The sequence below is a fragment of the Nuphar pumila genome, chromosome 2, assembly GCF_984573655.1.
Source record: "Nuphar pumila chromosome 2, dmNupPumi1.hap1.1, whole genome shotgun sequence".
NCBI classification, from domain to species: Eukaryota; Viridiplantae; Streptophyta; class Magnoliopsida; order Nymphaeales; family Nymphaeaceae; genus Nuphar; species Nuphar pumila.
The window spans coordinates 18,707,295-18,721,462 of NC_143250.1; the positions used below are offsets into that span (position 1 = coordinate 18,707,295).

Consider the following 14,168-nt stretch of genomic DNA (forward strand, 5'->3'; position numbering starts at 1 on the left):
GACAGCAATAGCAGGAAAGGGTGTTACAAAAATCGCGAGCAAGAAACAATCGAAGAAAATAATAAACAAGAACGATCAAACACAACACAACAAGGACACACGGATTTACGTAGAAAAAACTTCCCTTAAATCCGAGAGGGAGTAAAAAACCACGGCCGCCAGAGGAAAAACTTTATTGCTCTTTTTCAATAGTTACAAGAGGGAAAGAAAAGAAAAAATTTATACAAGGCAAGGGCGACAGCCCTAAACCTAAACAAGTCGGGTCTGATCCATAAGAAATCGGGTCTCAAATATAAGCCCAAGAAAAAAATTCTTTTGGGGCGCCCAAACCCCCCTTCTGTAAGGACAAAAATTCTGAATCCAGGCTCCATAACTCATCAAAAGGTACTTAAGTCTTTGCACCCGCTCCTTTTCTAGAATCGTCATTTTATGACACCAATGGTAGAAAGAGTACTTAAGTCCTTGCAACCCACCGGACTCCAATGCTAACTTATGCTGACAAACATGGGGATACAAGCTGGATGTGCTTACATATGTGGTGCTCATTCGAACCCGCGAACATGCGGCCTGCCTGTTCGGGGGGTGCACATATAACTTGCTTCGCATTTCTGCCTATTCAGATGGGCCAGCTGTCCCAATGACCGCAAGTCCACTTGTGGTATTGTCGTTTAATTGGGCGATAATCTCATATCCTAGAACTCTCGTAAGCAACCGGCAGTTGCCCGGTCCAGCACAAAAGTTAGAGTATCATGCTCTTGCTAATGTTGCCACTGAGTTGGCTTGGGTTAAGCAACTTTTGATTGAACTTCGTCATCCTCTTCGTTCCATACTTGTTCTGTGGTGTGATAATGACAGTGCTACCTATATGACTGCTAGCCCTATTTTGCAGAGTAAACAAATTGAAATTGATGTGCACTTGCTTCGGGATCGTATTGCCAAACATGAGTTACTTGTTCGCTATATCTCCACGACGAACCAACTGGTGGATATTCTCACCATGCCTTTGACATCAGCTCATCTCTCTAATCTGTGTTACAAACTAATTCATGTATGTCACCGTTCATTCAGCTTGTGGGGGGATGTTAGAGGAACTGCATCCAATCTAAGTCATGATGGATTGGGTCAACAATATGATGGAGTTGATCACGTCAAGGAAGGAGATAAAGCCTGTGCATTTAGAAAGCATGAGAATAGAAATCTATTTAAGAGAGAACATACCTTGGGTATCAAGGAATTTCCTTGTGAATATAATTCTCATCTTGTAACCAAGTTTCCATTGATGGATAAGGGTTTACATACCTATCGTGTAACAGGTTCTATATACTAGAACCTCCTCTGAAAACGGTGTATAGAGAGGAGAGAACCTTCACCCATTAAATAGTTCGTGTTGGTGTGCGAGTTGTTTGTGCGTGTGTGTCTTCTGGTAGATACTATGAGTTTGTGTCCCTTGTCGCAGAGGGGGAGTACTCATGGAGTTTTACATTGCAGACACTAAAACAAGGTCATGGTCAAGGTTGTACCCTCTTGAACGTAACAGGACAACCGAACGGTGGTCTGTCCTCATTATCCAGAAAAAAGATTGAGAGACAGCTTCAATTGGATTCTAGCCTGAGACCCCTCGGTTATGATAGTGTGACCTAACTTTCTACCCTGTAATTATAATTAAACAATAATACCATGTTCATTGTTGTGAAGTACATATTAATTTGGTCCTATGGGCCTTGGGCACAAGTGTGATTGCTTGAATAAGCTTTATATACTTTTATATTTCATGAGTATTATATAAAACCCATTATGGGGCAAGCGAGACCTCGGGTTTTATGCCAATGATGAACTCGACGACAGAGGTGGTTCTCCAAAAAAAGAAAAACTCGAACATTTACTGAAAAGGCTTAAAATCATTGGGCCTGTAGTTCAGACATTGAATTTACGTTTTTATTTTTTTTGACAGAGAAAGCTGGGGTTAGAAAGACCCCTACCAGTTATACAATACCATTTGGGGTTCGAACTTGCAACATCCCAACACAGCTGAGGCCCCTTTGGTTGAATTTACGTTTTTATTTGTGAAACTAAAATCGGTTGCTTTCAAACCAGTGTTGTAAAAAATAAGGCCTTATGGGCTAATTTCTGCCGATCTGATTCTTTTCTTTATAAATACCAACATGGTTAAGTGTAATAATGGGTATACGTAGAAATACAATTAGGAGTCAATCCTACTATATTTTTATAGACTTTATATTTTCTTTATTTTTGAACAAATTTAAGTAAGCAAATCTTGAAACTGATTGTGTTCTTCAGCTAGCTGCTGGCTGGAGATGTACCTTACCCCTTTGAAATCTCAAGGATAGAAAAGAATTAGATATGTTCGAATCTAAAAGTAAGACTCTTTCATGGAAGACTGAACTTTAAAGTTTTAAAATTTATTTGCGCCCTCCCAAGAGTAGTAGCAAAAGCTTAAGACTGAGTAATGACATGAAGCAAGGCAACGTTTACCTTTTTTCAATTTTTTCATGAATTTTTGCTCAACAATATTTTATCCCCTTACCAATTTTTACCAATTTCCTGATTTTCTTGGATTTAGGGTTCCATGATTCGAATTTTATAGTGTTGAAACATCAGAAAATTAATATCTTTCTAATGAAATAATTTTCTTGGGGCTTAAGCATCTCTTACAAATCTTTAACAAATAAGGTTACTATTAAACATTTTTTTATGTTTATCTACTTGCATATAGCGTTACTATTATCATACATCACAAAATAAATTTCTTCTTTAGAGACAGTTTTCATTTGCCAATTCTATCCCCCCTCGCAGCCAGTTTTTGCATATATAGCATATAGTTAATCACTGGTCTATGGAGCAGTTATACCTATGCCAATTTTAGTTCATGATACACTGCTGCCCTAGCTGCATGCTTTAAATTCTGTTCATGTTTATCTCTTTCTAACAATTTGTAGCTTACAAGTAGGACATGATAACAAGAGTGTCACTGTACCTCTTGTAACACGTAAACCCCATTTAGCAAGTAGAGAGTTAAGGATCAATACCCATTTCCAGTTGTTCCAATCTCAAGTTAAACTTACTCTATAGGCTTTCTGCTCTTTGAGTTTTCAAACAGGAACATGCACTCCACTAAGCTAAAGTGGAACAAAGGATTAGAATTAGGAAGTGTTTTTGGTAGAAGGTTGACATCAATACTTCAAAGGCAGGATAAACAATCATAGTGCAAGTTTCAATAATTGAGAGCGGATGGGTTGTGGGTAGGCCCATGTTGGTGCGCATATCCATATCCGTGCAAAATGAGATTCAGTTTTAAGTTTGTATTTATCATATTTAATTTATTGAACGCAAGCATCCGTGATCAGATCCAGATTAAATTTTGTTTGAATTGTGCTTCCATAAGCTATATTCATACCTATGTCCAAACAGGTACTATATTATGCATCCATAACCAGTCCATTTATGTAGATACAATTTGGAATATCCATATTCTTGATGATGTATATGATCCGAATCCGTTACCGACCGTATGCTAAACCTTCCCACTCTGACCATAGTTACCAAACAATGGTCCTTTTAATTGGTCATTGGGAAACTATTTGAAGAATGATCAACTTATTTTATTTTCCTTCCAGCCATGAGCAGAAATTGCTACCAGATTTGGTTTATGAGCTACCTAATTCCCAGGGTGTTAATTCTGCAGAATAATGAAACATGCTAAGAAGTATAAAAGCTCTTAAAGGTTTGTCTCCTTGGCTAGCTCCTACCGTGGCATTAAGTGTAGTGCCTCCCCTAGCTTTCCTCCATATGGTAGTCTAAACTAGGTTGCTGATAAAATCAGGAATAAGTTTGCTCCTCTAGGCATATGTACATTTCCTTGTTCTAGATAAATGGGTTGGTGAAATCAACATGCTGAGCAAGTTTTTGCAACTCTAGCTGATTTTCAACCCTGCCTAGCCTAACCAACCTGTCAAATTCAGCACTTTCTATTCCCTATGGATTGTTAAACTCTAGATTTCTTCAGTGTATTTGGCATCAATCTTTGAATACTGTCTTGTGCTGTTAGCCAGACTGCCCAGTGTTGTTCGTCCTAGTTCAGTTTGAATTAGTTACATTGGTTGGATACAGACAATGCAGGGAAACTAGACTGTCCTCTGTTGGTAGTCCTAGTTCAGATTCTATTTGGTGAACCATTTCTTAGTTGAGTCAATCAAGCTACATCAAACCGCACAGCCAATACTAGTCAAGGATAAAGTCACTTCCTTACACGCATGTAGTTAGCAGAGCCCATGGAAGAAAAGCATCTATAAAAGACCAAGACAGAAGAGAGACTGCATTTGCAAAGTTTTCTTTTGGAGGTGAAAGGACTCCTGTTGTAATTGAAGGCATGGGTTCTCAGAAGATAATGCTGGAGAAATTTTCATGGCTTCTGCTGTTATGGCTCCTTTCTCTTGCTTGGGGAGAAACTCATTATCAACACTTCATAGTGAGACCTTTGCTCTGATCACTATCACCTTTTTCTTAGCTAAACCAATTCTCATGCAAAGAGTTACCCAGCATTTTATAGGGCCTAGAGTTTTCTAATACTCTTTGTTGGTGCATTGTTTTCATTGCTTGGGCTGTTGCATGAAACCAATTCCTCTTTAATTCTTCTAATTTTTCTATTAATAAATTCTTACCTTTTCCTTCATAAAAAAGAAACCAATTGCTCCAGAAATCTTTAATATGTCAACAGTAACAGCAGACAAGTCGATCTTTCTAATCTCTTCTTAACCACAAAAAAAACATTTTTTTAAGCTTCAAGTCTTTTTTCATTGGGAACATGTTAATCAACTCAGAAGCATATGCTCATTCTTGTCTTTTTCATTTTCATTGTGCAGGTGAGATCAGCCCCGTACACTAGACTCTGCAGTACTAAGAACATCTTGACAGTTAATGGGCAGTTCCCTGGGCCAACTATATATGCCAGGAAAGGAGATACGGTGATCATCAACACCTACAATAGAGCACAATATAATGTCACCATTCATTGGTAGAGTGTTCTTCATTTCCTTTACATATTTTGATGTTTACTTTGACAAACTTTGACTTGTTCCTCAGCAACTAAACCAAATAGGCATTAATATATAAAATCATCTTCTTTCTTGTTGTTAATGATGTTGCTTTTGTTCTTGTTATTTGTTGTGCTTGACAAGCATGAGATCTATATGATCTGTTGCTTAAATTTTTTTCAAAAAATATCACCCCATTCCAGCCGTTGTATATATTCATTACCATCATTGTCCTTTTATTTTTTCATGGAAACCACCACATTATTCATATCAACAAATAAGGACGACCTCATTAAACAAAGTATCTAGTACCACAGAATTTCTACAGAGTAGTGTATCAAACGAGCTTGTCGTGCAGGTTGGAAAATGTAAAGAAATATATAGGTGCAAATTCAGATTTGTACTTACTTTTGTTAATTGAAACAGATCAATATGAGTTGTGTTTGTCAAATATGCTTTACTAACTTCAAATCCTTTTTGTTATGTTGTATAGTTCCATCTCGTTTCTTCTATTCATAGTTTTTCTGTCTTTTTCTTTTTTTTATAGGCGGAGACCCCTCGGTTATGGCAGTGTGACCAAACCATCTGTCTATCTCATTCGACCACTTAACCCTGACAGTTAGCAATACATGAAACGGAAAAACTTTGACAAAGAACAAATACACGAGTAAAAAGGTTTTACATGCAAAAAATGGGTGAACAAAATGGAATAAATGTGTTTTAAAAAAATCAAAAATAATATAAATAGGTTTGGTTCAAATTTACTTGAAAATCAAGGGGGAGTGTATTATTTATTTATTTATTTATATTTATGTTTATATGTTTTTATATTTATATTTATATATGAGATTTTTCCTTGTAAATCAAGTTAGGATATAGGAACTATGAGATTCAAATTCAAGATAATACGATTCAAACCAGGGATCCAATAAAACTGGATTCATATTTGATTTTTTTTTTAAGTGATTTGTTATGAATATATTCCTTCATGTTCTCAATGTTTCTCTTAAAAAAACAAACTTTCAATATTTTAAAGAAGACAGTTTTTTTCGTTTTTTGAATTTCAAAGTTTTATAGAGTTTTGCTAACTATTGCTTCTACATCTAAGGAAGAGGGAGGTGACATGTGAATTCAATTTGCAGGCATGGGGTGAAGCAACCAAGGAATCCATGGTCAGATGGCCCAGAATACATTACCCAATGCCCAATCCCAGCTGGTGGGAATTTCAAGTACACCATTATCTTCAGCACTGAAGAAGGCACTCTATGGTGGCATGCTCATAGTGATTGGACTCGTGCCACTGTCCATGGAGCCATTATCATCTACCCACAGATGGGAGTTGCCTATCCCTTCGAAAAACCTGATGCAGAGGTTCCTATCATACTAGGTACTAGCAACACATATACTCTTTGTGAGTGCTACATACTTCTAACTTTTAGCTGTTTTGGTACTATGATTTGCCTTTTACAAGGTGCACACTTATTTCTTGCTTTTGCTATGTCACAATTTCTCTTTTCTTCCTACCTTTTCCTTGATTGAGTCCTAGTTTTCTTACATATTTCCTTTTGAGTAATTTACAAAATGGTGCCTAATTTCTCGGCTGTTTACAAAAGCTGCTCAATGTTTGGTTATGACATTTAACAACCTATATTTTAATCCATTTTGTTAGAACAACTCATGCAGTGCCATCTACCTCTTGTTAGAGAATATCAACAGTCATAGCATTTTAGTCACTTGGTTTGATTAAACAAAGGCTAACTGAATGATTTTAGGACCAAGCACGCCTTTGAAACGTAAACTATGAAAAGTAAGTAGCAGCCAAATGTTAGAAGGCTGTTTATAAATATCTATAAGTTATGCAGTTTTTTTTGTAAATTGCTTTCCTTTTCCTTTAGCATCAAGAAGATAATTATTATGATCCGTGAATATTTGTGTGCACGTTGAATGATCGGCTATCCTATCACCACCACACATCTCACTTGGGAACAGTAAGAGTGAGGCCATGCACAACTCGATCAAGCGAGATGAACGATGGGGATTGAATATGACCAATGATTCAACAATATTCGATATGACCTGATCTGCCCTTGGTGCGCACATGCTTGTGTGTTCGTGTATAATATCTGTGATGTTAGGGATGCCAATGGATTGGGTTTGGTTTTGATATCCGACCAACCATATACCTTTTATTAGTATGATACGCGTATAACCATATCCAACAAACCGTATACCTTTAACTATGATATGTACGTAGAGCATTTTAGATCTGATTAACCATATATGGGTCAGATTTGGTTTGAGTTTTATATATGAATCCTGATGAGTCTGCCTAAATAACTTATCAAACCTGGAATCAATAATAGTCTTTCCCATCTGACTGAATTGGATTAGGCCACATCCAATTTATGTCAGATTGGTACATCTAAAACCAAATCCGATCCATTTACACCCACATTTAGTGACTGCCCCTTTGGACCATGTACACTTTGAAAAAGCAGGTTCATATTAATTTTCAAAATTACAAATTCTAGGATTTTATAACTTTACAATCATATCGTTGATACTTATGGGTTAAATTCACGATTTTATATTCATCAATGTTGTTGAGGTATTAAGCTATTACTGTTGGCATTCTGAACATTATCACCATCAACACTTATTTTTGCTGGACCATATAAATGTTTCAGTAACAGTAGGAATTGCAGTAAAAATGACCAAAAAAAGGTGCTGAGAATTAGCATAATTAATTTCACAATTTCTAACTTTGATAAAAATATATATATAATAATCTTTCAAGCAGGAGAGTGGTGGAAGGCAGATATAAACGAGGTGTTAGCACAGGGATTAACAACAGGTGCTGAGTTCAACGTTTCTGATGCTTTCACCATAAATGGCCAACCAGGAGATCTCTATCCTTGCTCAAAACACGGTATGCAACAAAATTTCCAAGTTTCCTCATAACCATTTTGGTCTCCAAGAACAATCATGAGCTTGGTAAGGTGTGAATCATGACCAAGTACGTGAACTCCACCAATAAACATTGGAGTTCCTGAACTTGGTTGCATTTCATGAAGCAACCAAACTCGCCAAAGATTCTAACTCTCTTCTCTCTCCAACAGAAACATTTCAGTTATCAGTTGAGCAAGGCAAGACCTACCTTCTTCGCGTCGTCAATGCAGCCATGAACGACGAATTGTTCTTCTCCATTGCAGATCACGCGGTCACAGTCATCGGCATGGACGCCGCCTACACAAAGCCGTTCAAGGCTCAGTATATCATGATAACACCAGGGCAGACAATGGATGTCTTGTTAGAGGCAGACCAACAACCAAATTTTTATTACATGGCTGCCAGAGCTTTTTCAGATGGAAACGGTATTTCTTTTGATAACACAACTGCCACAGCCATTGTAAAATACTCTAACTACAATGCCTCACAATCAACACCATCCCCTATATTTCCATATCTTCCTTACTATAATGACACATTATCAGCTTTCAACTTTTCCCAAAGCCTAAGAAGCTTGGCCTCTAGTGATCATCCAATTGACCTGCCACTGAACATAGACAGACATTTCATTTTCACAGTCTCAGTCAACACACTACCTTGCCCTCAAAACTCATGTCAGGGACCAAATGGGACTAGGCTTTCTGCTAGTATCAACAACATGTCCTTCGTTAGTCCCTGGATTGACATACTTGATGCTTACTATGCTGGTATTAATGAAGTTTTTCTCGCGAATTTTCCGAGCTTTCCTCCTTATCTCTTCAACTTTACGGCAGATAGCTTTCCACAGATCCTAGAAATACCTGAGTTGGGTACCAAGGTGAAGATTTTGAGGTATGGTGAAAGCGTTGAGCTTGTCTATCAAGGAACCAACTTGGTTGCTGGGGAGAATCACCCTTTGCACTTGCATGGATTCAGCTTCTATGTTGTTGGAAGAGGCTTTGGGAACTATGATCCTACAAAGGATCTATTACAGTATAATTTGGTGGATCCCCCTTTACAGAATACAGCCAGTGTTCCCAGAAATGGATGGGTTGCCATTCGGTTCACTGCAAATAACCCAGGTAAAACTCATAGTAGAACTGCCATTGGACTCTAATGAAAGCAAGGTCATTATCTGACCAAGCTCGAGATCTAAAAATGCTTTCAATGCTAGTAGAATGAGTTCATGAACTTGGTTTCTTTTTAAAAATAAAAATTGGATCATGAACTTGGTCATGTTTCACTCATCGCATAAAGTGCAGTTCCCTCTGGCATTTGATGGATAATCTAGCTTTCCTGCCACATCAAACTCATCTCTTTCTCTCAACTGCCTCTTGCCAACACAAAAGTGTCCCGACTTAACTAGGAGTAAAAGTTATCATTGGAGATAACTTTATAGGGGAAAACGTTGCTGGGGTAACCCAGCAAACTTTTTGCCTCAAAAAATGGGAAGAAAAACCTCCCATCAATGCAAAAGGCGAGGGTTTTCTTTCGTGATTGATGGGGTGCATGGGTCCCACACAAAAAGCGAAAGTTTCTCGGTGCCATCAAACACTGTCTGTCGATCCAAAGTTTTTCCAAAACTAATTTTGCGTGGCTCTTCTTAAGTGTTACTCTATCATGTACATTACTATATGATAGGTTTTGCTACTTTTGTTGCTGATATTACTCTTAATGATTGACCAAGTTCACAAAAATCTGCAGCATCCATTCCTTCACTGATGCTCTGCATTCAGAGAGAAGATTTGGCTTGAACTGCGGTGATGGATCCATGTGGGTCTATAGTAGGCAAACAATACCATGTATCAGGATTCGAAGCAAAATCATCCCGGATCCAACCATATTGATCCATCAGACAACAATAGAAGGGTTTTGGTCTATTCTGGAATGTCAACCACAGTTCTGGCATTGTTTTTGCAGAACTATAAGACCATTTTTATCATGTCTGTGTCTGGACATATGGAATCTAACATGGGATGTTTTTACCCGAGCCAACTCGTGTTCGGCTAGCCGAGCTTGAGCTTGGCTCGGCTAGACACGAACATGAGCCAAGCCACGAGCTCAATCCACTGGTAAATGAGCCGAGTCTGAACATGCCCTGTTCGGTTTGTTTGGCTCATTTTCCAGCCCTAACTATAAGAACGTTCCTATCATGTCTGCATCTGGACATATGGGATCCAACTGGATCTGCATCTGTTTTTATTACTTCTCTCTATAGATTCAGCTGGATCCTGCCTATTTATAGACCCAGATCCATGTAGGCTAACTTAACTGATTTTGGATCTCCTCAGGTGTGTGGTACATGCATTGCCACTTGGAACGTCACCTAACTTGGGGAATGGATACGGTTTTCATTGTAAGAAATGGTGCAAGCCCTAATGAGTGCCTTCTGCCTCGTCCACCATACATGCCGAAATGCTGAACAGAGCAAAAATCATCCTCATGCATGCAAATGCTTGCCTTCGTGATCTAGACAACCTTTGGATATTGCTATGCAGAATAAAGTGGTTTGGATTGTATTATCGATCATCGATCGTTAATGTGATCGAATTAAACATTACTTTTTATAATTTTCGCTCTTGATTTTCCGGCATTAATGAAACTGTGTTCTATCATACAATTTGATTTACTAGCAAATACTGCGTTTACAAATTGGATATCTAACTTTATGACTTGTTCACCTAGATCAGCAAATCAAGCTCAGTGCACACACAGGTGTGGAAAGAGTATGAACTTGATGAGCATTCCATGGTAGTATAAACACCCCAATTTTGGCCAATCAAAGTTGAATGATAAGCTAAGAAAGATGATCTATCTTCTTATGGCATCCCTCAAAGTTATCAAGGTATCTCTATAGCTAAAGTCATCTCATGATAAATGTTTCATAAATTTAAACGTCAAATGCATGAAAATCAAGATAAATTGTCCCGATGACACAAAATCAGGTTCATTTCACAATGAATAATCAAGATAGCTTGAAGTCTCTAACTCTTTATCTCTTGAAACCCTAATTTACAATCAAATATCTCATTTGAAAGCCAGTTAAGTTTGTAATTTATAGCTTTTTTGCAAAACTTAAATGTGATCTATCAATCTCATGTTATTAGAAAATCATGCAAAGTTGAAAGAAATGTAGTAGTCTTTTGGTCAAAAATCAATTTTGTTCAAGTGATATCTTCATGTCAAAATCTGTCAATTTATGTATCTCGTTGAAAAGTTCTTAGTTGAGAATCCAAGTCATTTTAAAATCTTCATTCTGGCTTCAGACTTTAAAGTTACGGCCAAGTTATTATAACAAAAAAACTTTCCCTAAAAATAGATCATTATAATCAAAAGATGCTTATGCTAATTTAAGTTGGTGTTTCTAATCCTAGCATCTGAGTTACATATTTTGAAACAATAACAAACGTAAATCAAGCCTAACATTTCTGTAAACAACAACTACGCCTTCATCCCAAAACAATTGGGGTCGGCGATATGAACCAACAAAGAAAATCATTATGGGTCTTCCACATGAATCCTTATCCTCCATTCATTTCTATCCAATGCCATGTCCTCGGTGAGGTTCAAAGCATTCATATCCTTTCTTATCACCTCCATCCATGTCTTCCTAGGCCTACCCCGACCTCTTTTAACTAATATATTTTCCCATTTCTCCATCCTTCTAACTGGAGCATCATTAGGCCTTCGTCGAATATGTCCAAACCACCGTAAACGATTCTCTCTCATCTTATTTTCAATGGGTACAACGCCTACCTTCTTAGGTATCTCCTCGTTCCGAATCTTAGCTTTTATTGTATTTCCATACATCCATCTCAGCATACGCATCTCAGCTACACTCATTTTTTGAATATGATGTCTCTTGGCAGCCCAACATTTCGTACTATATAGTAAAGCGGGCCTAATAGTCGTCCTATAAAACTTTCCCTTCAACCGCAATGGCATTCTATGATCGCACAACACTCCAGTTGCACTCTTCCATTTCATCCACCCAACCTTTATCCTATGATTTACATCTCCATCAATTTCTCCATACTTTTGAATGATAGATCCCAAATATTTGAAAGAATCATCCACCGGTATTTCGTGCTCAACAAGCTTCACTACACTCCCATCACTACTTCGTTGCTTACTAAATCGACATTCCATGTATTCTGTCTTACTCTTACTCAACTTAAAACCTCTCGAATAAGCCTAACATTTATGTATTAAAAAAAAAAAGAAAACATTTTTTAATAAGCTAGCATTTCAACAATTAAAAGAAATATTCTGAAGCAACTCGAAATTTTTATAATTAAAAGAAATTTTTTTTAAGCAATTTAGCATTTCTACATAAAAATGGTAACCAACTAGATATTTCTAGTTGAGCGTAGAGCTGGTTATAAATGACCAAGCAGCTTGGGGCTTGGCTCAGATCGGCTTATTAAGAGCTTGTTCAAACTTAACAAGCAGATTCATCACAAGCCGAGCCATGAGCTGGCTCATTTAGGTTACGGAGCCAAGAACAAACAAGGGGTGGTTGGCCCATGTAGGTGAGGTAGAAATTGAGCCAACTGTGAAAGGTACAGGAATTGCTTAATGTACCTGGCTTTCAAAGCGGACATTAAATCCTACTGTTAATATAAAAATTAACAATTAAAAAAAATTGTAAACAAGCTTAGCTTAAGCTCCGATCATCTGACTCGCTCGTTAAGAACTTAGGCTCAGTATGGCCCACCATGAGCTGAAGCCTATTTCGAGCTGAGGTTTAAGCCTAAACGAGCCAGGCTCGAATAAGCCTAAATTTGACAAGTTCCATCGCATAGAATCCTATAAGTAGAGTTCAAACCTGTCTTTTTGACATATTCAGTGACATCATAAATTCATAACAATCTTTGGAAGAATCAAAGTAGTTTTGAGAAGCTTTTGAAATAAGGAGTGAAAACGCTCTGTATCCTCTACCCAGGCATTTTGTAATAGCTTGATTGCATCTTTAAAATGACTGCACATGCAGACATCCATCTTCTTGTTAGGGGTGTAAATATCTTGACCATGGTTCAGATTCAGGTTAGTCTAGGTCCGAAAAGTCTTTCTATTTGGTCAAAATATGATAGGATATGGATCTGACTCGAAATAAATCTAGTTCTTTCATAAGTTGACATGTAAGGCTGGCCATGGATCAGGTTGGGTTGGGTTTGGTTCAGTGCAACCCAATGGGACTTGGGTCATATATAAGGTCAACCTGCTGGATCACGGGTCAGGTTGAAAATATAGGAGATAAGTTTGGGTTAGCCCTGTTATGGCTTTCCCCATTTCCTAACTTTCACTTTCTTTCATGTGTGGCCATTTTTTGCTGTTTTCTAACCTTTTTCTTCATGTGTTGATGCTTTGGCTCTTTTTTAAATCTTAGACCATTGTCACCTGAACTTATGACCAGGTGATATCCTCCACAAAAGTCATCAATCTTAGGGGTATAATAATGTCTTTTCTCACATTTCACACATATGATCCTTTTTTACTCTTTTCACCTCTCAGTTTGGTTTGGCTATTGGTGAAGTTCACCAAGGCTGATGATTCGGGATTTCTTGAGACCATCTATAGACACCCCAATTTTAACCAATTATTGCCTCATGAATTTTAGTCAAATGTTTGTTTTTTCAAAACACTTATTGCTTGCCAAAACCTATTTGATCTTCTTCAAATATATTTTTGGCATATAAAATGATATTTTCAAGTTTTTATTTAAAAGAATAATTGAAGAGGAAACTAAAACTCACCTCAAAGAGACATTAGTATCAAAAGTTATCACTAAAACAAGGGTTTTAGCCAGTTTGGATATGGTTTTGGATCTAGCTCCATTCTAGGTTGTCACCCAAGCCCAATTGTCGTTCATACATTATCATGTAATTATTTGGATTTGGATCTTACTTTTTGTTTCAAGTTTGGATATGTACCCAAATTACCATTTGAACTAAATGGATATGGATTAGATCCAATCAGAGTTGGTGCATGTGCAGTCTAAGTTGTCGCTCAAGGTGTGGATCCAGATTTAATCCAAACACATTTTGTTCAAACAACAACATGGCTTAAACGACAAGTTAGGTTGTTGCCTAAGCAACCAAAGTGGCACCCAAGCTAGAACTTGCTATT

At 37.5% G+C, this 14,168-nt stretch overlaps 1 protein-coding gene across 1 annotated transcript; it reads left to right on the top strand.

Moving 5' to 3' along the window:
• The first annotated feature begins 637 nt into the window (after positions 1-637).
• Positions 638-10,609, top strand: LOC149844930 (laccase-15-like). The gene is made up of 9 exons (XM_089986541.1): positions 638-1,313; positions 1,457-1,530; positions 4,067-4,160; positions 4,278-4,486; positions 4,881-5,032; positions 6,194-6,438; positions 7,852-7,980; positions 8,171-9,121; positions 10,331-10,609. Exons 1-9 carry the CDS (start codon positions 638-640, stop codon positions 10,459-10,461), a joined length of 2,661 nt encoding a protein of 886 aa, XP_089842667.1. The 3' UTR covers positions 10,462-10,609.
• The last annotated feature ends 3,559 nt before the right edge of the window (positions 10,610-14,168 follow it).

What these genes read in the sequence shown, in the direction of transcription:
- LOC149844930 (XM_089986541.1), top strand. Translation starts at nt 638, where the DNA reads ATGACCGCAAGTCCACTTGTGGTATTGTCGTTTAATTGGGCGATAATC. An exon ending in AAGGTTGTACCCTCTTGAAC is followed by an intron (nt 1,531 to 4,066) that starts GTAACAGGACAA and finishes TTGTGCTGTTAG; the next exon opens with CCAGACTGCCCAGTGTTGTT. An exon ending in CTCATTATCAACACTTCATA is followed by an intron (nt 4,487 to 4,880) that starts GTGAGACCTTTG and finishes TTCATTGTGCAG; the next exon opens with GTGAGATCAGCCCCGTACAC.